The sequence below is a fragment of the Salminus brasiliensis genome, chromosome 16 (assembly GCF_030463535.1).
Source record: "Salminus brasiliensis chromosome 16, fSalBra1.hap2, whole genome shotgun sequence".
NCBI lineage: Eukaryota > Metazoa > Chordata > Actinopteri > Characiformes > Bryconidae > Salminus > Salminus brasiliensis.
In genome coordinates, this window is record NC_132893.1 from 254,153 (window position 1) to 278,394 (window position 24,242).

A 24,242-nucleotide genomic window follows, 5' to 3' on the forward strand; every position below is an offset into this window, starting at 1 on the left:
GATTATAGGTGGGTTTTATTAGAGGTGGGTCTGATTACAGATGGGTTTTATAAGACGCGGGTCTGATAACAGGTGGGTTTTATTAGAGGTGGGTCTGATAACAGGTGGGTTCTATTAGAGGTGGGTCTGATAACAGGTGGGTTCTATTAGAGGTGGGTCTGATTACAGGTGGGTTCTATTAGAGGTGGGTCTGATTACAGGTGGGTTTTATTAGAGGTGGGTCTGATAACAGGTGGGTTCTATTAGAGGTGGGTCTGATAACAGGTGGGTTTTATTAGAGGTGGGTCTGATTACAGGTGGGTTTTATTAGAGGTGGGTCTGATTACAGGTGGGTTTTATTAGAGGTAGTAGGGTCAGTGTGAACAAAAACACTAAATACTGTCAAAACTAGGAACTCAATGATCTATATCATGTCTGTCACGCAAAATCCTTCTATGTCCATTTTTACTGTTTTTCGCATCATCATACACCGTTTCTCCAAAAAGTGAATCTGGCAGTGGCTCTTTATACTGTATCACAGAAAATTCCAAGGACTTGTTTTTAACAGGGGGAAACAGCATTTGCCAGTGTGTTCACTCAGGTACGGCACACCTGAGCCTTCACACCAGAGAAACACACAGAGCACACAGTGGCAGGGACATCGGGCTGTACAAATCATCTACTGGTCAATATGGTGGACACTGAAGCACACGTCAGAGTTGTGGAGTCACAGCAGATCAACAAGAAGACACTCAAGGCCGAAATCCATCAGCTACATTCGGTGCGAGTGAGTGTACCCTGAGTGTCCAGTTTATTACATACCTGCTACATAGCTACATTCACTGGCCACTTTATTAGAAACACCTACCTTGGGCTTCCACTTACTGGCCACTTTATCTGAAACACCTACCTTGGGCTTCCACTCACTGGCCACTTTATCGGAAACCCCTACCTTAGGCTTCCACTGACTGGCCGCTTTATTGGAAACCCCTACCTTGGGCTTCCACTCACTGGCCACTTTATCAGAAACACCTACCTTTGGCTTCCACTCACTGGCCACTTTATCAGAAACACCTACCTTTGGCTTCCACTCACTGGCCACTTTATCAGAAACACCTACCTTTGGCTTCCACTCACTGGCCACTTTATCGGAAACACCTACCTTTGGCTTCCACTCACTGGCCACTTTATCGAATACACCTACCTTCTACTTGCTGGATGTTTAACAGTCTAAGATGGAAGTTTAAGTCCCGCCCATTCAGCATACAGCAGTTTAGCTCCACCCATTCCGTCAGTGTTTCAGCCCGGACTGCGTGCAGCAGGAGCCGGAGTCCGAGCTGAATCAGGTGTGCTTAAGCAGGAGAGTCACAATACTGTGCAGGAATCTGACCCTCCAGGACCTGAGTTGCCCATCAAGCTTAAAGTCAAAATACAAGACAGCCAATCAGAACAGTGATAATTTACATACACCGGGCTTACAGGTATAGCAACAGTATCGAGGTGCTTAATTAGGGGATTGAGAGAGGTTGGTGTAGGAGTGAAGCTCAGGGGAAAGATCTGGGCGTAAGTTTCCACTGCGCCGTTCTCTCGCTCACGCTACCGTTCATCTCCTCAGGCCTGAAACTTCCTAAAAAATACAGAGACCTGAACCAGAGACCTGAACCAGAGACCTGAACCAGAGACCTGAACCAGGCCGAGCCCAGAACACAGCTGGTATCTAATAAACTGGACACGTGGTGTAAACAGACACACTCTGGACTGAGATCTGAGAACTGAAGGTCTTGACCTTGAGTGACGAGTTAAAATCCAGAAGGTAGAGAATGATGAAGGTAAAGAGACAGAGAGAGAGATAGAGAGAGAGAAGAGAGAGAGTGGACAGAGAGAGGAAAAGGGGAAAAAGGCACCGAGGCAGTATTTACCCCGCTCTCGCTTCATGTCTGGGGCCGAGTAAGAGGAGAGAGAGAGAGAGAGAGAGAGTATGGTGATGGAGAGAGGGAAGGTGGAGGTGAGATGGCTGGGAGTAAGCACTGTATTATCACCGGGCCTGGCCGATATAAACACCGTCGCATACAGAACCGGTAGTGAGGAGAGATGCTGCTGAGTAACATCAGAGTAACTGCTGTTCAGACACTAGAGGGCACTAGAGGGCACTCCTCTTATCCCCTGCACTTCTGAACTCACTCAACCAATCACGACTGCCTATGCTAATGCTGCCACACGGCAACAACCAAGCCAGTGGATCAGACGTCTTCAGACACCTAACTGCCTACCTCTACACTGGGATTCCTCACTGGCCACTTTATCAGAAACACCTACCTTTTGCTCCCCCTGGCCACTTTATCAGAAACACATACCTTGTGCTCTCCCTGGCCTCTTTATTAGAAATACCTACCTTATGCTTCCGCTTCCACTCACTGGCCACTTTATCAGAAACACCTACCTTGTGCTTCCTCTTTACTCAGCGTGTAACGAGCTCATTGGTCTGTCTCCTCTCACAGGTGTTACGCCTGTGTGTTAAAGGTGAGTCTGGATGCACGTTAGATGTTTTAATGATAACCACTGATCCCGGGAGAACCACCGGTTACTGTTAGCACCTCAGAGCCGTGTAATTCCCCTCGTATCGGAGCTGTCCGTCTACGGTTCAAAAGACCTGAACATGGGCTGATTCGATCGGCCAGCTGATATATCGGTCAGGCCCTGATTCCTACATTCCCCACTGAAGCCCTCAGGAGATCAGACTCAGATCTCTCCCAGGGAAGAGATGGAGAACATGGCTTTATTATAATGATCACAGAATGATGCAAATACATGGGAAGGTGAAGTGGACCTCATGCTGGACATACTGATCACACGGAGGACCAGAACGAATCCTCCGGCCTGCAGGTTCTCTCTAACACATGTTCTCATATCAACTCACAGCTGTCTCTCTGCAGGCATGCTAACCTCGGAATCACAGGTCCAGGCAGAAACAGCAAAGACATGCCCTTCATCTTTTTACTGATTCACAATTAGAACATCAGCAGCATGTCATTTAAACAGGAGCACAAACCCATTTCAGTCATTAAAACTAATGTGTGCATATATAAATATATACACACTATGTGGACAAAAGTATTGGGACACCTGCTCTTTCACTGTTTCTGCTGGGTATTTAAAAGAGTTTCTCCTGCTTCTGTTGGAGTAACTGTCTCTACTGTCCAGAGAAGAAGACTTTCTACTAGATTTTGGAGGAGCATGTCTGTGAGGATTTGATGGCATACAGCCACAAGAGCGTTAGTGAGGTCAGGATGTTGAATGATGATCAACCACCCCACCTCATCATCCCCAACTCATCCCATCTAAAAGTACTGGATGAAGCTCCACCACCATCATTCCAGAGAACACAGTACTTCCACTGCTCCACAGCTCCTCTATGCTGGGGGGCTTTATACCCCTCTAGCCCACGCCTGGCATTAGGCAGCATGGAGCCAATAGGGTCATGATGTTGATCTGCTCCAGAGAGTCCTATTCTATTCTATTATTCTATTAGCTGAATGAAATTAGAAGAGGTGTCCACAAACATTTAGACATATGTGTGTGTGTGTGTGTGTGGGGGGTGAAACTGCAATAAATGTATGACTTACTTGTGCCCTCCTCAGACACCATCCCCAAACCTTCAGCTTTATTCTGCCTCTCAAAGGCATTCAGGTCCAGAACACTGTAACACACAGCAGCACCTCCTGTTAGTGTATATTACTTCACCTGCACCCCCGGCCACTTTATCAGAAACCCTTCCAGTGGCCAGTGAGTTAAGCTACAAGATATGCTTATGTTTCTAATAAAGTGTCCATTAAGTGTAGGTCTGTATAAAACCCTCGTACCTGCAGGTCTGCATCAGCGTCTGCACACTGAGGAAGAAACCCACATCCTTTTTGTCCTTCAGGTAGTCCAGCATTTTCTGCAGAGGGGTAGAGAGTCCAGCTCAAGTATTACAGGTCACATGTGAACGCGTTTACACCAGTTCCAGTTCACTTGGACAGGGGGCGCTGTACTGACCTGCTGGACTTCACTGTTCCCTCCGTTCAGAATGGAGATGCCCAGCTTTAGAGTGGATGACACCATGCTGCCCGTCTCACCTGGAAGACAAGAGCCTAATGATTCACTCATAGGACCCCAACCACAACACTGCAGAGGCATACCAAACTGGGTGTGTGTTGGGTGTGTGTTGGGTGAGTGTTTGGTGTGTGTTGAGTGTGTGTTGGGCGACTGTTTGGTGTGTTTGGTAAGTTTGGTGTGTGTTGGGTGAGTGTTGGGTGAGTGTTTGGTGTGTGTTTGGTGTGTGTTGGGTGAGTGTTTGGTGTGTGTTGAGTGTGTGTTGGGCGACTGTTTGGTAAGTGTTGGGCGAGTGTTTGGTGTGTTTGGTAAGTTTGGTGTGTGTTGGGTGAGTGTTGGGTGAGTGTTTGGTGTGTGTTTGGTGTGTGTTGGGTGAGTGTTGGGTGTGTGTTGGGCGACTGTTTGGTAAGTGTTGGGCGAGTGTTTGGTGTGTTTGGTAAGTGTTGGGTGAGTGTTTTGTAAGTGTTGGGCGAGTGTTGGGTGAGTGTTTGGTAAGTGTTGGGCGAGTGTTTGGTAAGTGTTGGGTGTGTGTTGGGTGAGTGTTTGGTGTGTGTTTGGTGTGTGTTGGGTGAGTGTTTGGTAAGTGTTGGGCGAGTGTTTGGTAAGTTTGGTGTGTGTTGGGTGAGTGTTGGGTGAGTGTTTGGTGTGTGTTTGGTGTGTGTTGAGTGTGTGTTGGGCGAGTGTTTGGTGTGTTTGGTAAGTTGGATGTGTGTTTGGTGTGTGTTGGGTGAGTGTTGGGTGTGTGTTGGGCGACTGTTTGGTAAGTGTTGGGCGAGTGTTTGGTAAGTGTTGGGCAAGTGTTTTGTAAGTGTTGGGCGAGTGTTGGGTGAGTGTTGGGTGAGTGTTGGGTGAGTGTTGGGTGAGTGTTTGGGTCGTACCCTTGCAGGCGCTGATCATCTGCAGGACCATCTCTGCTGCCCCGCGATTGTGGAGGCGAGACTGCTGATACAGGAGCCTCTGTTTCTCCATCTCTTTCTCCTACACAGAAAACCCACAATCAGCCACCTCACACTCCCAACACACACGTCCTTCCTCACCCGCCGCCGTCCATCACCAGTCTGCAGTCTTCAGCTCCTTCTCTGGAACTCTACTCACCTGGATTCTGATTGGCTGCTCTGTGGGACGCAGGCTGGGCTTCCTGTCCCTTCACTGAACTATGCTTGAGAATTCACAGCGCAGCACATCACTCCACCTCTCTTCACTCCACCCGTGTTGAACTGACCGACTGTGCTCATGTGGACTGGACGCACACGCCCGAGTGGCGTAGACCTCGCTCCACTCGCATTACTGAGTTTCACTCAGGAGTTTAAAGGAGCATTTTACTGAAAAGTCTAATCTACATGATTGATCTCTGAGTCCAGATTCTGTCAATCAGACCAGAGGTGTTCAGTTTCTGACCTGAGCTTCTTTAGTTTACAACAGGAGACGCTAGGCTAACACTGCTAACAAACACTGAACTTGGACTGTCACCAATCTCATCTCTGTAAACACGCCCCCTTCTGACACAATTCAGTAAATCAGCCCTGATAGAGCTTATTCACACATCTAATCTAGAACCAGATCTACATCCTCCTGTAGAGCTGCTCCACCCTCAGACCGGAGCGTAGTGGGCGGAGTGATACCACTCACTGTGCTGAGGTGAAGGTGGTTCCAGTTCCTCCAGCGTTCCTCAGCTCTGTGGTTCTGGTTCTGTTTGGGTTTATAGACTAAAGTAAGTATCACCTAAACCACCCTCCTAAACCACATCCATCTACCAGCTAATGAAGATCTGGAGGAGCTCTGAGAGACGTGCTGAGAGAGGAACGACTTTGTAGGCGTCTGAATTGGTGACAGTCTAAGTCCAGTGTTTGTTAGCAGTGTTAGCCTAGCGTCTCCTGTTGCTAAGAGACCGAACACGTCTCAGCTGATGGACTGAATCTGGGCTCAGAGATCAATGGTATTGATGAGATTTTTCACCGGACTGCTCCTTTAAGTCACACAGTGTGATTAGTTGTGGAGAGTTATTGTTATCCTCACGTTTGTCGGGCATAACAAACGCTGGACTACAGTTAGCAGCCAACGACGCTTTAGCTCCGAGTGCAGGGGTCACCCTGGTGTTCCTGACCTGCAGGTGCTGGACGAGCAATTAACATGTGCTTCTGTTTGATGTACAGACTGTATACACTGCCTTTATTATACACTGGTCAGCCATAACATTAGTACCACCTGCCTAATACTGAGTAGGCTGTCTCAACGTCTCTGACTATTCGAGCCGTGGACTCCACAAGACCTCTGAAGACATCCTGTAGTATCTGGACACCCTCAGGTGTTACAGCAGATCCTTTACGTCCTGTGAGTTGTGAGGTGGGACCTCCATGAGCATCAGTGAGCCTTAGACCTCATGACCCGGATATCCTTCCTTGCACGTTTGGTAGGTACTGACCACTGCATACCCGGAACACTCCCACAAGACCTGCCTGACGTTCTGGAGATGTTCTGACCCAGTCATTGTCTAGAACATTACAGTTTGGTTCTTGTCAAAGTGTCTGGAGGTGGAAGCGGCTGCCTTTGACAGGTCAGGTCAGTTGTCTGGTCAGTGGTACTAATGTTACGACTGATAGGCGTCTCTCAGCTAATCGTCCACTCGCTAAAACTGCTCACTCTTAAGAGGGGATTACACACAGACATGAAAAGGATAAAAGCTAACATCAACAACATGTGACTTAAACAGAGGTGCCCTGACCTTCACATCAGACTGTATACATGTGTATCATCACTGTCAGGCATAAACCTCATATCTCCTCATATCATCTATATTTTTACACATTCTCTCTTCTCTATGATGTGAATCTGACAGTTCTTCTTTTACTGTATCAGAATCTCAGCCTTTCTACATTCACTTCCACTCCTCCTGTAAAGCTGCTGTTTTGGAGATACAAGGTTTTGTTGTGATAGTGATGATACTAATACACTATATAGACAAAAGTATTGGGACACCTCCATATTACACCTACAGGGTCTTTTCTGATTCATTCATTCTGACCCATCCTAGCCCACAGGCATTAATCTGGAGCTGGTCCCACTCAGCAGCTCTACCAGCAGCAGCTGCAGTTATTGGAGGCTCTGCTCTGAGCTCAGCGCTCGGCCCTGACCCCGCTCTGTAACTTTACGTGGTCTGACAGACACTCGGTGGCTGAGCTGCTCTCTATGAGCTGTTCCTCCTAAACTCTTCCACTGTTCAATAATCACACCACTCACAGCTGATGGAGGAAGATCTAGGAGGGAGGAGATTTCACCAGCTGACTTGTTGTTGTTGGTGCAGCGGTGTCTCCTATTACATACAGAACCACGCTGGAGTTCAGTGAGCTCTTCAGAACCTCCCGTTCTTTCACTGATGTGTGGAGGAAAGACAGACTGCAGGACTAGAGGCTGGATTTAACACACCTGTGACAATGAGACTGAATCAGACACCTGAACTCAGTGATTAAGAGCAATGTCCCAATACTTTTGTCCATATTGTGTATGTTCACATATCTGTTTTACATAAACTGTGCAATTACAGCCCCCCCCCCCCCCTCAACCCAAAGCACCTCCCCCCTCCCCTGCTAACCTGGCCTATTCCCAACCTTCCTATGAGCGTGTGCTGTATGTGTGTGTGTGTGTGTGTTTTGTCTTACCAAGTCCTTCTGCGATCCGTTTAGCTCTGTATGTGTGTGTTGTATATTCCTTTATATGCATGTGTGTGTGTGTGTGTGTGTGTGTGTGTGTGTGTATAATGTACTGTGTGTCTGATGTGGCTTTGACTGTAGTCTGTGTGAGTAGGTTAGTACAGAAAACACTGCAGGACAGCACTCAGACTGACTGTGACGATGAAGAAGTCAACGTGAAAGGAGAATCCGAGCCCGTCCTCCTGCACTGAGGACGCAGATACTCAGGACACTCACTGATACCTGACTGGATGGCGAAAGGCCAGTGATCCAAACATGACAACAGGCTCCTCCTACAACATCAGCCTTTAAGTTAAAGTGTGTTTAAGGCTTTAGGTGGACATACGCCATATGTCCAAATGTTTGTGGACACCCCGTCTAATGAGTGCATTCAGCTACTTTAAGCTGCACCCATTGCTGACACAGATGTGCAAATGCACACACACAGCTTGTCTAGTCCCTGTAGAGAAGAAATACTGCCAATAGAATAGGACTCTCTGGAGTAGATCTACATCATGACCCTATTGGCTCCATGCTGTCTAATGCCAGGCGTGGGCTAGAGGGGTATAAAGCCCCCCAGCATTGAGGAGCTGTGGAGCAGTGGAAGAACTGTGTTCTCTGGAATGATGGTGGTGGAGCTCCATCCAGTACTTTTGGAGATGGATGAGTTGGGGATGAGGTGGTAATCACCTCACCAAATTACTAAATTCAATCAATTCCTCACAGCAATGCTGCTCCACACTAGTAGAAAGTAGAAAGCCTTTTTCCCTAGACAGTAGAGACAGTTACTCCAACAAACGCAGGATAATCTGTTTGATTGAGCAGGTGTCCCAATACTTTTGTCCATATAGTGGATATTAAACTGGCTGGCTAGACCCCACTTAATCTCTTACCCATGCTGTCTATCAGAAAGGTCCAGTTGATTTCAGGTTGACTCTTAGAGAGTGTGAGAGTGAATGAACGGGAGGACAGATGGGTTATGGCGTAACTCTCAGCAGGGTTACAGAAGCTCAGTCAGCAGAACAGCTTCACAGCACACTGGACACTTCTGAGTTATGAAATCAGAGAACACAGCGTCTGCGCTCGGACCCGCTCTGACTGAACTCAGTGAGCTCAGCAGTGGCGAAAGCTTTGGGTTGTGTGTATTAAACACCGCAGGACACAAATACACAGCATCACACACAGCCCATTAACACACACGACACAGCAGAACCATTAGCATTAAAATAACACCTGCAGTTCTCCTACAGCTTCTCCCTATCGGACCGGCGGCATCCTCAGAAGCAGAGCTCGCTTCCGTCGGCCATCATTCTACCCAAAACCCACAGCTCAACCCCAACACCCTGCCCGACTCTCTGAAGCAAACCACTCTTACACGAGTCTTCTTCTCTTACACGAGTTTTATATGGAATGATGACGATGAAGGTAAAATACTGGAGAATCTCAACTTTTAGGGACTACTTTCTGTAGCCGCACTACACCCTGCAGCATGTATCCCTCCACCATTTTAATGATCTGATTTTAAAAGCAGGTTCTAGAGCCAAGCTCTTCTCAGAACTCTGGTAGAACAGTGTCTCAGGCATCAGGCAGCGTCTTCATCACCATTAGGTGAAGAACTTTCTGTGAGGAGCTTTTATTAGAGCTTCAGACGTCTGCTTCCCTTCACCTCCGCTGTAGAACCACAGCTCTGACTGGGGGAGGTTATCTAGAACCTCCACTGTAGAACTCCAGCTCTGACTGGGAGAGCTTATCTAGAACCTCCACTGTAGAACCACAGCTCTGACTGGGGGAGCTTATCTAGAACCTCCACTGTAGAACTCCAGCTCTGACTGGGGGAGCTTATCTAGAACCTCCACTGTAGAACAGCTCTGACTGTCTAGAACCGAGTGTTTCACACCAAACCCCCCAAAAGCTGGTGGGATTTTAAAACTGCAGTTTAAGGGACGTGAACATGTCCGCTCACTTATTTATGCACCCTGTCACTGCACGCTTCTCTTAGCGTCTCAGGTCACTCCACCAGTGATCAGATCTCCACTCGACCTTCATTCAGCCCTCACTGCTCTGGTTGGCAGCGGTGTGTATACAGGGTTACACTGAGGACTGTACTGTACATAACCAGAGCACACAGGAGCACTCGCAGGTGTTATTCTAATACCAATGTGGAGTGTGTGGTGAAGAATGAGTGTATTGGTGGTGATAATGATAAGGATGAGGATGAGGATGATGATGGTGAAGTCTCTGGCCTCTGTACCGCTCTGGTGTCCCTGTCCCCTGCCCCCGGCCGACATTACCGTCTCTGACTGTCGCACCTCAAACGACATTTCTTCTGCTCCTCCATCCTGCTCTTCCTCTTCACCCTCATCTTCCTCACCCATGTGGCAGCTCTGGACACATGTGGAGCACAAATTCATCACAAATCAGATGAACATTAAACTCCTGCTTGGTGGGAAAAGTGCAGGCCAGATGTCTGAATTCATTCAGAATTAATTAGACAATATTTAAAAACCTTCTACAGGCTGGAACAGGCCCCACCCACCTTTGCCATGATATCAGCATAGGCCATGTACAAATGATCCAGGTCAAGTTTGCTGAAAAAGGAAGATTTTATTAGTAAAGATAAACGTGTGAAAGTGCTGCCATACAACCATCAGCTTCCCTGCCTTTCCTTAATAAAGGATTTAAAACATGCAAAGATTCTTAAAATCACTAAACACACCAGTCCATACACGATATGTCCAAAAGTTTGTGGACACCCCTTCTAATGAGAGCATTCAGCTACTTTAAGCTGCACCCATTGACAGAGATGTGCAAATGCACACACACAGCTTGTCTAGTGCCTGTAGAGAAGTTCTGCCAATAGAATGATCATCATCCAACATTCTGACCTCCTATCTATCAGATAGCTTTCTCCCCTAGACAGTAGAGACAGTTACTCCAACAAAAGCAGGAGAAACTCTTTTAATAGCCTTGATTTCAGAAGAAACAGTGAATGAAGGATTATCTTATCTTAATGGTTGGTGTCCGAATACTTCTGTCCATATAGTGTATTTCTGAGTGACAATAAAGGCTGACTTTTCGAAGCTTCTGTTGACCCCTGCATCAGTCAGTGTTCACACAGCTCAGAGCAGCTGGTGTTTTCACAGTGTTCTCACCTCTTCTCAGTGAGGGCTGTGCGGCTGAAGTGAAGGATGAGCTGATGGAGAGGGTCGGGCTTTGTCTCAGTCTCCTCCTCTTCCTCTTCCTCCTGCTCCATGGCTTTCTGTGTCATACATGTGATAAAATCAGGAGTAAGCTGGAGTAAGCTGCTTTGCATTTTACATTACAATGTTAGTGGTTCAGTTTCTGAATGTGATCATACACTAAATGGACAAAAGTATTGGGACACCTCCACAGTCCACCTACAGGAACTTTGATGCCATCCCATTCTAATCCCATAGACATTAATCTGGAGCTGGTCCTCCTCTGCAGCTCTACCAGCAGCAGGTCTGGAGCTCTGCAGGTATTGAGTTAGTTGGATGCTTTTCTGGGGTGTCCCAGTACTTTTGTCCATACAGTATATGAAGATATGACCGGTGTAATCAGGCGTGAGAGGGGCGTTTGTGCTTACAGACAAATCGTCGATCATCCTGTCCTCAAAGGAATATCCCTCGGTTTGGAGCCAGTTCCGTTTATAGCCGTCTAGGAACATGTTGGACGCTCGATGCCTGAGAGAGCAGCACTAATTAGACTCTGTCCTCCTTCCTTCACATGGGCATAAAAGCATCAAGTCTCAACCGCCCCCAAAAGCAGAGCAGTCTCACCTGGGCAGGTTGTAGAGGGGGGTCATCCTGAAGCAGGCCACCACTGCCCTCCGCCTCTGTTTGGACAGCAGCTTGTGCCAGACCATCTTCTTGGATTTGAAAGGGTGCTCCGTCTGAGCGAGAGGAGAGAGTGCAGCTGTTTGAACATAACACATAACACAATTTCCTGTGTTTCCCAGGGGTGGATCTATTAGTCAGCAGGTGAACAGTCCGTTCTTGAAGGTGATGACCGTACGTACTGTAATTACAGTACGCTAATACTTTAATTACTAGCTTACCACCTTGGTTCCGAGTCCTGGGGGTAATCTATAAGGTCCACACAGAAAGCAGCGAGAGTGAGGAACTCACCACCTCGATGTGATAAAGCACCGCAGAGACCTCCTGCACTCGCTTCACCACCTTCTCAGGAGCGTCTGCGTCCTCTGCCTTCCCTGCCATCTCCTTATACAGAGCCATCTGCCAGCGCATGGAGGGGTCCTCCACCTGCGGGCATTAGGCAGGTGCCAACAGCTTTATGTTTATCTGCTGCTGTGTGTGTGTATGTGTGTGTGTGTGTGTGTGTGTGTGTGTGTGTGTGTGTGTGTGTGTATGTGCATTTGCACATCTGTGTCAGCAATGGGTGCAACTTAAAGTAACTGAATGCATTCATTAAAAGGGGTGTCCATAAACATTTGGACATGGTAGTGTATCATTCCACATGGGGTCACATCATCATGGCTTAGTGGGCTGAGCTCTGGGTTAGTGATCATGGGGTTGCCTGGCAAACTGCCACCGTTGGCCCTCTGTGCTATAGGGGGCGCTGTAGCGTGGCTGACCCTGCGCTCTGATCCCGGCTGTCTACGCTGGGACGTGGGGCGAGATAGTTTTGCTGTACTGTATAAACTGAATGAGAAAGCGGTTCGAGGCAGGGCAGGTTCGGTCGTGTTGTGGGTGGGGCTGGGCTCTGGCAGCAGGTGCTCAGGCTGTGTTCAGGTAATGGGACGCTGTCGGCTGGGTTGGTGCTTTACCTTGCCCTGGAGGTGCAGGTTACTCTGCAGGAACTCTCTCACCTCTTCATCTGTATCTTTCTGTTGAACATCCACAAACACACAGAACCAAATATTACATCCTTAGTCCAGATTCAGGAGCATGTACTGAGAACTGTGTGCGGTCACTCTACCAAAGAGTAGCGGATCTTGGCGAGGTTAATGAGCTCCTGGTCAGCTGGAGAGCACATGTTGAGTCCGATGGGCAGCATCTTCTTCAGCGCGGCGACGATCAGCGACGTCTGCACTGAGTAGCGGTCCCCCCGCCGCTTCTTCTTAGTGCGCTCCACGTCTGAGCCACCAGCCTGCGGTCAGATCCAGACAGCACAGCATGACCACAGACAGAACACCATACACATCCTTATACTCACCACCAGGAGAACCAGCGCAAGGCAAACGCAGCACAAATGACACGTTTTAAACTCATCCTCGCACACAATCCTCAGCTAGAGGGCGCTATTTCGCTAAACAACTTCCTTTATTGACTCAAAGCAGAATAAACCAATAAACCATAACGTCTGACTGCTTTACCTCAGTCCAACACCCACAGCCTAACATCTCAGAGCCACTCCACGAGACACTGCACTCAGCTGAAGCCAACAGCAGTTTCTGAACATCTGTAATATTCCCTCGCTCGCCCGCTGTCTTCACACACATCTTTAACTCTCAATATTTCATACAGTGACTTTAATTAAGAGCATCTTCAGCTAAATGTGAAAAAGCACTATTACTGAAATGCTTTATAAGCCTTAAAAGTTTCACAAGCCCAGTAACTGTTATTACATAAAAAGATTATGCTTTTATAAAACAGGATCAGTTCTTACTGTCATTTAAAATGGACGTAGCACTGCCCTCCTGTGGACCCACTTGGTATTACAATGCAAATTCATACTAGCAACAACTAACATTTTATCTTGCATTGTATTTATTTTGTGTGATTTGATCAACCCCGATCAACTACTTCATAATTAGGATTAAACACAATAATAAACACAAATTAAGCTTGCTGAATCATTTGACAGCTGTCATTGTATTGGGTCGTAAATCACTTTGAGCAACTTTACCTGTATTTAAAGGAAAACACTGAATACAGATATCCTGTACTCACAGATGAACTCAGCAACCCAACTGCATTACACTATTATCAGAATGCAGGTTCTTGGAGTGGCTCTGAGATGTGGAGATGTGGAGATAAGAGGCTGTGCTGAATCCTCCTTCAGCTCATGACTGGACATGGAGGAGCCCAGATAGGAGCTCTCATCTCAGGGCTGTTTTAGTGTTTTAAATATGGGGGTCATTAATGGGAGGGTAGAGGAAAACGTTTAATATCACTTGTCGTCAGAGAGGACAAGATAAGGAGGCTTAGTGCAGGAGATGGGGAGGAGGAGGAGGAGGAGGAGGAGGAGGAGGAGGCGGACCTAGCTCATCTATCTGCTCTAATCTGCAGGGAGAAAGAGATCAGTTAGAGCTCAGTTTAATACCTAACAGAGAGGGACGGTCCAGGCGCATGCTCGTATTACAGGAGTGAAGCATGCACACTGTCCTCTGTTCACAGACACAGCTCATGCATTAGTGCTGCAGGTGAAGCCTACCTGTGCTAGTCACGCTAACACAACACCAAACGCCCATGCTCTGTCTGTCTAGTGCTGCTGTAGGCTGAATAGGTGGGGCTAAACTGCTGTAGGCTGAATGGGTGGGGCTAAACTGTTGTAGGCTGAATAGGTGGGGCTAAACTGCTGTAGGCTGAACGGGTGGGGTTAAACTGCTGTAGGCTATATGGGTGGGGTTAAACTGCTGTAGGCTGAATGGGTGGGGCTAAACTGCTGTAGGCTGAATGGGTGGGGTTAAACTGCTGTAGGCTGAATGGGTGGGACCACACTACTGTAGGTTAAATGGTCACCCGTTGTAGAATTGTACATGCTATGGCCTCTTTAAATTGCGGGGGCTCCTGAATGGCGCCAGGACCTAAAGCCGGTCGACTGGACGTGCAAGTAGCACCAGTTAACACACTGACTGGGCCTGCTGGGACCACTTTCCTGGAGGTCTGTCTACAAACACAAGGATCTGCATCAGTAATGTTGGTGTGAAGCACAATCTGTAAGTCGCCTGCCGCTACTCTACCGTCCCTTTTTCCACAATCCCAGTTCAATCAGTTATGTTTGATTGCATTAGGGGTCATGGGTTAAAAGGGGAGGATGGGGAGAGGCTCTAGAGTTACATGGAGTTTAAAGCCACGGGACTCTAGTGGGACGACTGTTAGAACAACAGGAATGACAAGATGGACCTGACTGCCCCCTTGGGTCAAGGAAGCTGTATTGCAATCCAAAAATCAACCAAACCAAACCAACCAACCACTCAGGCTGGGGTCAGTTTCCCTTCAGGTCAGCCAGTTCACGAGGTGGACAGATACAGACGGATCCATACTGAGTGGATCTCCTGAACTGGCTCAGCTGAAACGTCCTGGACGCCTGAAAACGAACACGAGAAACTGATCTGTTTCTGAAACAATACACTCGTGATGATCCCCATCCCGGACAGTGGTCCACGCAGGCTAAACGGGCGGTCAGGCCGATGGTTCAGGGCTCCAGCTTCTGATGGCGGGGCTAAGAACCATGAGCCTGACAGTCTACTGCAGAAACTTTCATCAAACGCCCCGCTCAGACTCCCCCCCGCACACACCGGCAAGACTGCGGGCGCCCAACAGCCAGGGGGCGCCCTTCTGTCAATGGGTATGACAAGGCTTAAAGCACTACAGTGATGGTTCGGCTAAAAATCAAGCAGCTGAGGACGTGTTTGATCTACAAGACTAATGTAACCAACAAGTAACAGCCGTTTGTGCCCTACCGATTAGCACGGTGCTCACTAGAGGTGTCACAATACTACATTATGCAACATTGTATCGATTCTCAAAAACACAATATTGATTTTTAATTAATAAACTACACGATACTACACGAAACTACACTACATACACTATTTGGACAAAAGTATTGGGACACTTGCTCATTCATTGTTTCTTCTAAAATCAAGGGTATTAAAAGAGCTGATCCTGCTTCTGTTGGAGTAACTGTCTCTACTGTCCAGAGAAGAAGACTTTCTACTAGATTTAGAAGGAGGAACATTGCTGTGAGGATTTGATTGCATTCAGTGACAAAATTTTTCACACAACACAGTGTCACTGCTCCACAGCTCCAGAGAGTCCTATTGTATTGGAAGTACTTCTCTACAGGGACTAGACAAGCTGGTTGTCCAGCATGACCAGTATTACCAAGCTGGACAACCAGCTTGACAAAGATCAAATGTCACAACCACTAAGCCTTTAACCAGCATGATCATCAAAGACCAGCTCAGACCACGTGAAACTGGCTACCAGCAGAAACTGGTTTTCAGAAGGGGAGTAAGGACTAAGCATGCCCTCTGCTAATACCACAGATACTAACAGTCTCCATATTTAGGTAAGTATAAGACTGAACATGTTAAATATTCAAGAGTTTATGATCATAATAATAATAATAATAATGAAATATAATAACAGCTACTTCAGGAGTTTACTGTGGGCCTGTTTAAATACTGACACTCAGTTTAGTCTGAGTTAAATCTGCTGACGTGGTTTGGGGCAGGTGTTCTATCCGTTATCTTAGAGCTCCAGTTTGGCTGGTCCACTACTTTTGAATAAGGGTGTGTAAAGTAGATTTTTGGCCGAACCACTTTAAGTGTGTCACAGGCTGTATGTGTGTGTGTGGGTCTGCCTGAGCGGCTGCTATTCTGGCATATGCTGGGTGCTAGTGTGTCCTGAGTGCTGGTGTACTGGGCGCTAACGTGTACTAGGCAATAGTGTACTGACTGCTAGTGTGCTGGGTGCTAGTGTACTAGGTGCTAGTGTACAGGGTGCTAATGTACAGGGTGCTAGTGTAATAGGTGCCAGTGTGCTGTGGGTGCCAGTGTGCCAGGGGGGTTGATGAAAAGCCCCCCAGGACGTGGGGTGCCATGCGGCAGCACAGTGGGCGTGCAGGAAGAGCATCTAACCTCAGAGTCTCCGGCCTAGAAACACACCAGCGTCCACGCCGAACACAGGGACAAGGAACAGTCAGAAAGAGAAAACCGTTAACAAAACACACACACACACACACACACACACACACACACACACACACACACACACACACACACACAATAGAACAGTCTCTCTTCACACACAGAGAACCCACAGAACGTCCGGCCGTCTCTCTCTGGATTCGGGACAGCAGGTCTACAGCAGCCGTGAACATCACTATCATACGTTACCTTCTCCTGAGGACGAGCGTCCGGCCCGGCTGCGGGTTAACACAGTGATCTGCCTTCATTTCACAACAGGGGACAACTGGCAGGGTTCAGCAACACCATGCTGCTCATGTTAGAGGGTAAATTAGCTCAGTTAATCCTAACCTTACACTGTAAAACACGATGTCTTGAGAAGTGAAATCAGATCAAATCTAGTCATTATATGTAATATTTCTCACTGTGAGATTACTGAGATATTTATACACTGTAATGAGATTACCACTGCACCTCTGCTGCTCTTTGAATGTTTTTTTTTGTAAATTCTTGTCAAAAAGCTGAATTATATTGACCGTGATTTTACTTATAAAAGGGGAAAATGTTCAAAGGGGTTGAATAATTTTTATAGGCATTATATATATATATATATATATATATATATATATATATATATATATATATATATATATATATATATATATATATGCATTGTTGCTGTCATGAAAACATCACATTTTCAAAACAGTAAATGTAAAAGATTACTTTTGGAGCATTTCTATTGGTCCATTCACCCTGAAATTCTGATACAGTATAAAGAAGCACTGCAGATTCACATTCTAGAGAAAAATGAAAAACAACAGAACTAAGATAAATATTTAGTGTAAAGCAACAATATAATAATATTTCTGGGAATTTCTTACATATTAAAGCCATTTCCATGAATATTTTGCCAAAAGCATAAATAATAACTCAATACCAACAATGAGAACTACTGTCTCATAATCATTATCATTATTAATCTACTAGATCTGAGATGTTTTCACTTGCCAAAATATCACTTCTGCAGTGTGTCTAATCCTAAACTCCTCATCATAATCTAAATAACTCTATAATAATCTAATCTAATCTAATCTAATCCAGCCCTGTGTGTAATCCCAACCCCACACCTGATCCTGCCCTCCAGGTTTAAGTTGGAACTGGGTATGAGTAATCCATGATGGGTCTTTTTCAACTGCATCTGCTGCAGCTTATAAATGTAGGAGATGTTTGATCCTGACGGTAAAGACGAACCTGAGACCCGCAGCTCCCAGGCTGAGTCAGACCCTGGACGGCTCTGGACGGCTCAACTGGCCTCAAATGCTATATCACTATCAGCAAACAACAATAATCTAGCGTTCCTGACTGCTCCTCCCAGCCCGGACCTGCTGACCACACTCCTCTCACCTTGCTCATCTTGCTCTTGCTGTCGGCGGTCAGGAAGGACATGTTGTTTATCTCGTTCATCACCACAAAGTTCTGCTCCTCGCGTTTAAAGTTCTGCAGGGAGAGAAAGAGGAGTACAGTGTAGCCCCACCCATTCAGATTACAACAATGTAGCCCCGCCTATTCAGATTACAGCACTGTAGCCCCACCCATTCATATTACAGCACTGTAGCCCCGCCCATTCAGATTACAGCAATGTAGCCCCACCCATTCAGATTACAACAATGTAGCCCCGCCTATTCAGATTACAGCACTGTAGCCCCGACCATTGAGATTTCACCAGTGTAACCCCTCCCATTCAGAATACAGCAGTGTAACCCCTCCCATTCATATTACAGCACTGTAGCCCCACCCATTCAGATTACAACAATGTAGCCCCACCCGTTCATGTTTTACCACAGGTTAGCCACGCCCACTCATCCCACAGTAGAAAAATGGCGATGTTTTGAAGTGGGTTTCTTACATGAGATTTGGACCAGAAGATGAAGACTTCTCCCACCATGCGGAACAGCTCCTCAGCATCGGGGTCAGGGCAGGTCAGCCACCTTGCCCTGAAACAAACAAACAAACAAACAAACAAACAAAAAGTGAGAAACGTTCCTGCACTGATCTTAACCATCTCACTGTGCTTAATCAATAATACATTTCACATCACATTTCAGGAAGCTTTCAGGAAGTCCCCTCAGCAGTCAGGGGGCGCTGCACCTGTTGTTGTCGACGTAGCGGATAAGCAGAGGGTAGAGGGCGTACAAATCTCTGCACAGGACGGCAAACTCGTCCCTGATCGTCCCCTCCTCCTCGTCTCCCTCGGATTTGCCCTCCATGCGCAGATGCTCCTCTTCAGCCACCACCTTCGCCGTGCGCTTCCTCAGCTTCTCCATGGTGGGGATGAAGTGGGACTTAAGCATCTCCGGCCTGGCCCTGCTCACGATGGGCTGCGCAAACACTGTAACACACACACACACGTGTCATCTGTAACAGCCAATCATATTTCACACGTTTATTCACAGACTAATTTATTCAGACTGAGATACACTATATGGACAAAAGTATTGGGACACATGCTCATTCACTGTTTCTTCTGAAATCAAGGGGATTAAAAAGAGTTGATCCTGCTTCTGTTGGAGTAACTGTTTCTACTGTCCAGAGAAGAAGACTTTCTACTAGATTTTGGAAGAACATTGCTGTGAGGATTTGATGGCATTCAGCAACAAAAGCGTTAGGAAGGTCAGAATGTTGGATGAATGATCACCACCCCACCTCATCATCCCCAACTCCCCAACTCATCCCAAAAGTATTGGATGGAGCTCCACCACCATCACTCCAGAGAACACAGTTCCTCCACTGCTCCACAGCTCCTCAATGCTGGGGGGCTTTATACCCCTCTAGCCCACGCCTGGCATTAGGCAGTATGGAGCCAATAGGGTCATGATGTTTATCTGCTCCAGAGTGTCCTATTCTATTGGCAGTACTTCTCTACATAGATTAGACAAGCTGTGTGTGTGCATTTGCACATCTGTGTCTGAACACATTCCTTAGAAGGGGTGTCCAGAAACATTTGGACATGTAGTGTGCATGTGTCGCTGCTCCTTACCAGCGAGTCTCTTCATCCAGGGAGCTTCGTCAATGCCCAGGTTGTTCACTACGATCTTCATGATGCTCCCCAGCAGCTGGTTGAGGTGGTCTGAGGTGACATCAGTGCACAGCTGCCCCTCCAGCTGTGGAAGGTTCTCCAGCCCACGTTCCCACCAGCGAGGCAGGTAGTTACACAGCATGGGGAGAGTGATCTCGATCACGTGCGGCATCTCCGTATAACGGGCTCCGGACTCGGCCAGGTGGCCGATCTCCTTCATCAGCACGTCCAGCTCAGGGATGTCCAAACACAGCTCCTGCACCTCATTAGGAAGACCCAGGACTGAGAAAGACAGAGAGAGAGAGAGAGCACTGATTAGATCAGTATTTACACTGGGCTTCTTTTCAGATCCTGACGTTCTTCATTCTGCTCTTCATAAACACATCATCCGTCTGACCCAGACCTCCTGTTAGGACTCTCCAAAACATCCCATTAAAGAAGTTTGTCTTTAGGTTTAGACCCATTAAAGAGTCCATCTCCTGCTTCAGCAGCAGACGTCTCATAGAACAGAGAGTTAGCAGCAATGCTGTGTAGAGGAGACTCACTGGCTCTCTCTCGGGGTGTTTTGGTGGTGTAGACGGAGAAAGCGTTGTACTCGTTCAGGTGAGGCTCCAGGTAGGCTACAGGCATCGCAGCGGCCAGATGGGCTAAACACTCACCCAGAGCAGGACGCTGTCTGCAAGAGACGAACACAGACAAATACAGTATTCAGCACAGACACACACACCTGGACTCTCACTTAGCAGGGTTTCTCATTTAGCCAGCTAACTTTATCCTCAGCTCAATCTAACCCTGGATTTTCATCTCGCTAATTTGGATTGCTTGGAAGCAACATCGCTATGACAACTATGGCAGCACACCCAACCCGGTCCCATCCAATATGGGTCATAAACAGCTTTTGTGACGTTTGTGGTGTCAGAAATAATAACTTCAGGAAGCACAGTCATAAAACAGAGCAAACAACAGAGAAAAATAAATAAAAAATAAATAAAATAAACTGTAAAATCACAGTGAAACAGAATAGAATAGAATAGAATAAATTATTAGAGTAATCATTTGAACAGAATGATGTCAGAAATTACTTTAGTAAGCACAGTGTTAGAACACAGCAAAATAATAGAGAAGAACAGAATAAAACAGAATAGAATAAAATAAAAAAGAAAAACATAGAATAGAATAGAATAAAAAGCATAGAATAGAATAGAATAGAATAGAAAAGAATAAAAAACATAGAATAGAATAGAATAGAATAGAATAAAAAGCATAGAATAGAATAGAATAGAATAAAAAACATAGAATAGAATAGAATAGAATAGAATAGAATAGAATAAAAAGCATAGAATAGAATAGAATAGAATAAAAAACATAGAATAGAATAGAATAGAATAAAATAGAATAGAATCGAATTGAAATTGCATTATTAGAGTGATAAAGTGAAGAATACCTCATTGTGGCATTAAAATGGATAACAGAATATAATTGACTGAATTATTAGAGTGCTATAGAAAAGAATAGCTTATTACAGTGTTATAGAATAGAATAAAATAAAAACCTGATATGAAATATAATAATATAATAGAATAGTATAGAAAAAAGGAAAGAAGCAGAACAGAGTAATAAGAACGGAATAGAAGAGGTACCTCTCAGCATGAGGAGTTTTGACCGTGCCGAGGGAGTAGATACTGCACATAATTCTGTAGCAGGACATCTGCAGGTCATCCACTGAAACCAGCCACAGACAAGCCATCATTCACTCCCCAGTACTGCCTTTAGACCCCCACACACACACACACACCTCATCACCCCAAAGACACCTGAACTATGAATAAATTTCAGAAGAACATCTCTTACATATCACATCATCTCCAAACTGGTGCTGCGCGATGTGGTCGAACAAAGAGGTGAGGACGGGCAGCAGGGCGACGGTGGTGTAGTTTATATTCTGAGACACACCTTTAACCGGCTAAAACACAGAGGAGACTAGAGTTAGACCCAAACACACACACACACACACACAGACACACACAGACACACACACACAACCTAAAACCACGTTTCAGTCTGATTCAGATAGAGTTCCACCCAGTTTACCCAGTTTACCCAGTTTATTCAGGATGTTGGATGATCACCACCCCCCCCCCAACCTTTTCACCGTTTGTGTTGGAGCCCGGGTATCGAACCTACAACCCTGTCTTCAATAACCTGATGCTTTAACAGCTGACCCACCACTGACCAAGTGGATTGGATGGAGCCCCACCATCATTCCAGAGATTCCAGATTAAAACTAAAGGAGCACCCTTGACTGTATTTCTCTGCAGACTAACTCTTCAGTACGCCCCACAGTCCGTCTGGGGTTCAGTACCTGGTTGCCTTTGGACACTTTGCCCAGTTTGAGGTTCTCCACCATCTTCTCGATGTCATCAGCTGCACTCTCAAAGAACGACCTCAGCCCGGCCTTCACAATCTCAGGCCCAGACTTCATCACCGTCCTGCAGAGAACCAGAACCAGAACACACCAGTCGCACACGCTGAAGGATGTCTGAGGCCCGTATGGTGCAGGACTAAGACTAGTAGGACCAGGTCTAGACTAGGCTGGTGCAGAAACACAAGCAATGATACACTAACCTGGCATCAAGCGAGCGAGCGAGGATGTGGAGACAGTTAACGATGGCTGGAGCATCTGTGCCTGAATAGAACAGAAAAAATAGAATAGAATAGAAAATTCTGAATAGAATACATTTAGCTGGAGCTCTTATCCAGAGCACTATTATTACAGAGGTTACAGAGGGCCAAGGTAGTGTTAGGAATCGAACCCCACAGGGTGTAACTGCTCACTGGCAACCCCAACTTAATAGAATACAATATAATAGAATAGAATAGAACAATGCTGAATAGAATATAATATAATAGAATATAACAATACTGAATAGAATAGAATAGAATATAACAATACTGAATAGAATAGAATAGAATAGAACAATACTGAATAGAATAGAATAGAATAGAACAATACTGAATAGAATAGAATAGAATAGAATAGAACAATACTGAATAGAATAGAATAGAATAGAATAGAACAATACTGAATAGAATAGAATAGAATAGAATAGAATGGAATAGCTGTGCAGGTATCAGTGCAGGTGCAGGGATCCTACCGAAGAGAAAGACTCTGTGTCTGACCAGAGCAGACATCTTACAGAAAATACTGCAGCAGGAGGAGGAGGAGCAGCAGGAGGAGGAGGAGCAGCAGGAGGAGATGGAGGAGGAGGAGAAAGAACAGAGGAGGAGAAAAGCATGAGACAGAGAGAAAACACAGGACACTCCAGGAGCAGGAGGAAGCACTGCTCGAGTTCTACAGCTGAGTGTGGTTTAATGAGGCTGAGGATTAACCTGGCGATCATCTCCTTCTCCTTGTTGGACGCGTGACCCCCGCTGCCCAGGATTTTAGCGGGAGTGGACAGGAAGTAGAGGCAGTGGTTTTTGAAGTACTGATTGATCAGAGGCAGGAGGATCTGCAAAGGACAAGCATGTGAACGACAGCTGGAACTGGGTCTATTCTTCAGTGTTACAGCTGAGGGCATTCAGAGTTCACACACAGAAGAACCCGGTTCCAGCAGATTCTAAAGAACTTACCTTCGCAAAGAACTTGATCTCCTGCTCATGAGGTGATTTCTCCACACGGCCACTGCTGACCACCGCCTCTGCACACAGACAGCCACCCAGAGGAACACACATTCATTACCACAGAAAGACCAAACTGACAGTTAAAGATGATCCTTTTACACACACTATATAGACAAAAGTATTGGGACACCTGCTCAAGGCTATTAAAAAGAGTTGATCCTGCTTCTGTTGGAGTAACTGTCTCTACTGTCCAGAGAAGAAGACTTTCTACTAGATTTTGGAGGAGGAGCATTGCTGTGAGGATTTGATTGCATTCAGCCACAAGAGCATTAGTGAGGTCATTCTGTCAGATGATCAACACCCCACCTCATCCAAAAGTACTGGATGGAGCTCCACCACCATCATTCCAGAGAACACAGTTCCTCCACTGCTCCACAGCTCAATGCTGGGGGGCTTTAAACCCCTCTAGCCCACGCCTGGCATTAGGCAGCATTATTATTGGCAGTACTTTTATTTATGAGCTTCTAATAGCCGTTAATTCTTCTCATACCGAGGTGTGCTATGAACTCTTGGGCGATGTCCATCCACTTTAGCAGCTTCTGTAGGAACCCGTAAGCAAAGCGCTTTTCAATGGAGGAGATATCACTCTCCATATCCTTCAGCCCTCTGCCAAAACACACACACACACACACACACACACACACACACACAGCAACATCATGAAACTAGAAAGATGCAATTCCCACAACCCAGCTAGGTTGTTGCTATGTGGTTGTTAGGTGGCTGCTATACTGTTCTAAGTGGTTGCTATGATGCTGCTACATTGTCCTAGGTAGTTTCTAAGATGTTGCTAGGTGGTTGTTAGACAATGGTGACAATAACC

The 24,242-nt window shown here is 46.3% G+C and overlaps 1 protein-coding gene across 1 annotated transcript in view; it reads right to left on the reverse strand.

Annotated features, from left to right (window-relative positions):
• The window catches only part of ryr1a (ryanodine receptor 1a (skeletal)), a 72,097-nt gene that overhangs the window by 16,953 nt on the left and 30,902 nt on the right, over positions 1-24,242 (reverse strand). Inside the window, exons 60-86 of the mRNA XM_072659533.1 lie at positions 23,910-24,025; positions 23,369-23,436; positions 23,126-23,247; positions 22,891-22,940; positions 22,361-22,421; positions 22,098-22,224; positions 21,587-21,698; positions 21,376-21,457; positions 20,281-20,411; positions 19,697-20,017; positions 18,808-19,048; positions 18,566-18,653; positions 18,064-18,156; positions 16,609-16,623; positions 12,717-12,887; positions 12,565-12,624; positions 11,906-12,040; positions 11,558-11,670; positions 11,365-11,461; positions 10,910-11,016; positions 10,294-10,345; positions 10,067-10,141; positions 4,950-5,049; positions 4,015-4,094; positions 3,840-3,916; positions 3,603-3,676; positions 1,899-1,916 (exon numbers count right to left, since the gene is read on the reverse strand). Coding sequence (XP_072515634.1) covers positions 1,899-1,916; positions 3,603-3,676; positions 3,840-3,916; positions 4,015-4,094; positions 4,950-5,049; positions 10,067-10,141; positions 10,294-10,345; positions 10,910-11,016; positions 11,365-11,461; positions 11,558-11,670; positions 11,906-12,040; positions 12,565-12,624; positions 12,717-12,887; positions 16,609-16,623; positions 18,064-18,156; positions 18,566-18,653; positions 18,808-19,048; positions 19,697-20,017; positions 20,281-20,411; positions 21,376-21,457; positions 21,587-21,698; positions 22,098-22,224; positions 22,361-22,421; positions 22,891-22,940; positions 23,126-23,247; positions 23,369-23,436; positions 23,910-24,025 — 2,786 coding nt within the window. The remainder of the gene's footprint in view (positions 1-1,898; positions 1,917-3,602; positions 3,677-3,839; positions 3,917-4,014; positions 4,095-4,949; positions 5,050-10,066; positions 10,142-10,293; positions 10,346-10,909; positions 11,017-11,364; positions 11,462-11,557; positions 11,671-11,905; positions 12,041-12,564; positions 12,625-12,716; positions 12,888-16,608; positions 16,624-18,063; positions 18,157-18,565; positions 18,654-18,807; positions 19,049-19,696; positions 20,018-20,280; positions 20,412-21,375; positions 21,458-21,586; positions 21,699-22,097; positions 22,225-22,360; positions 22,422-22,890; positions 22,941-23,125; positions 23,248-23,368; positions 23,437-23,909; positions 24,026-24,242) is intronic.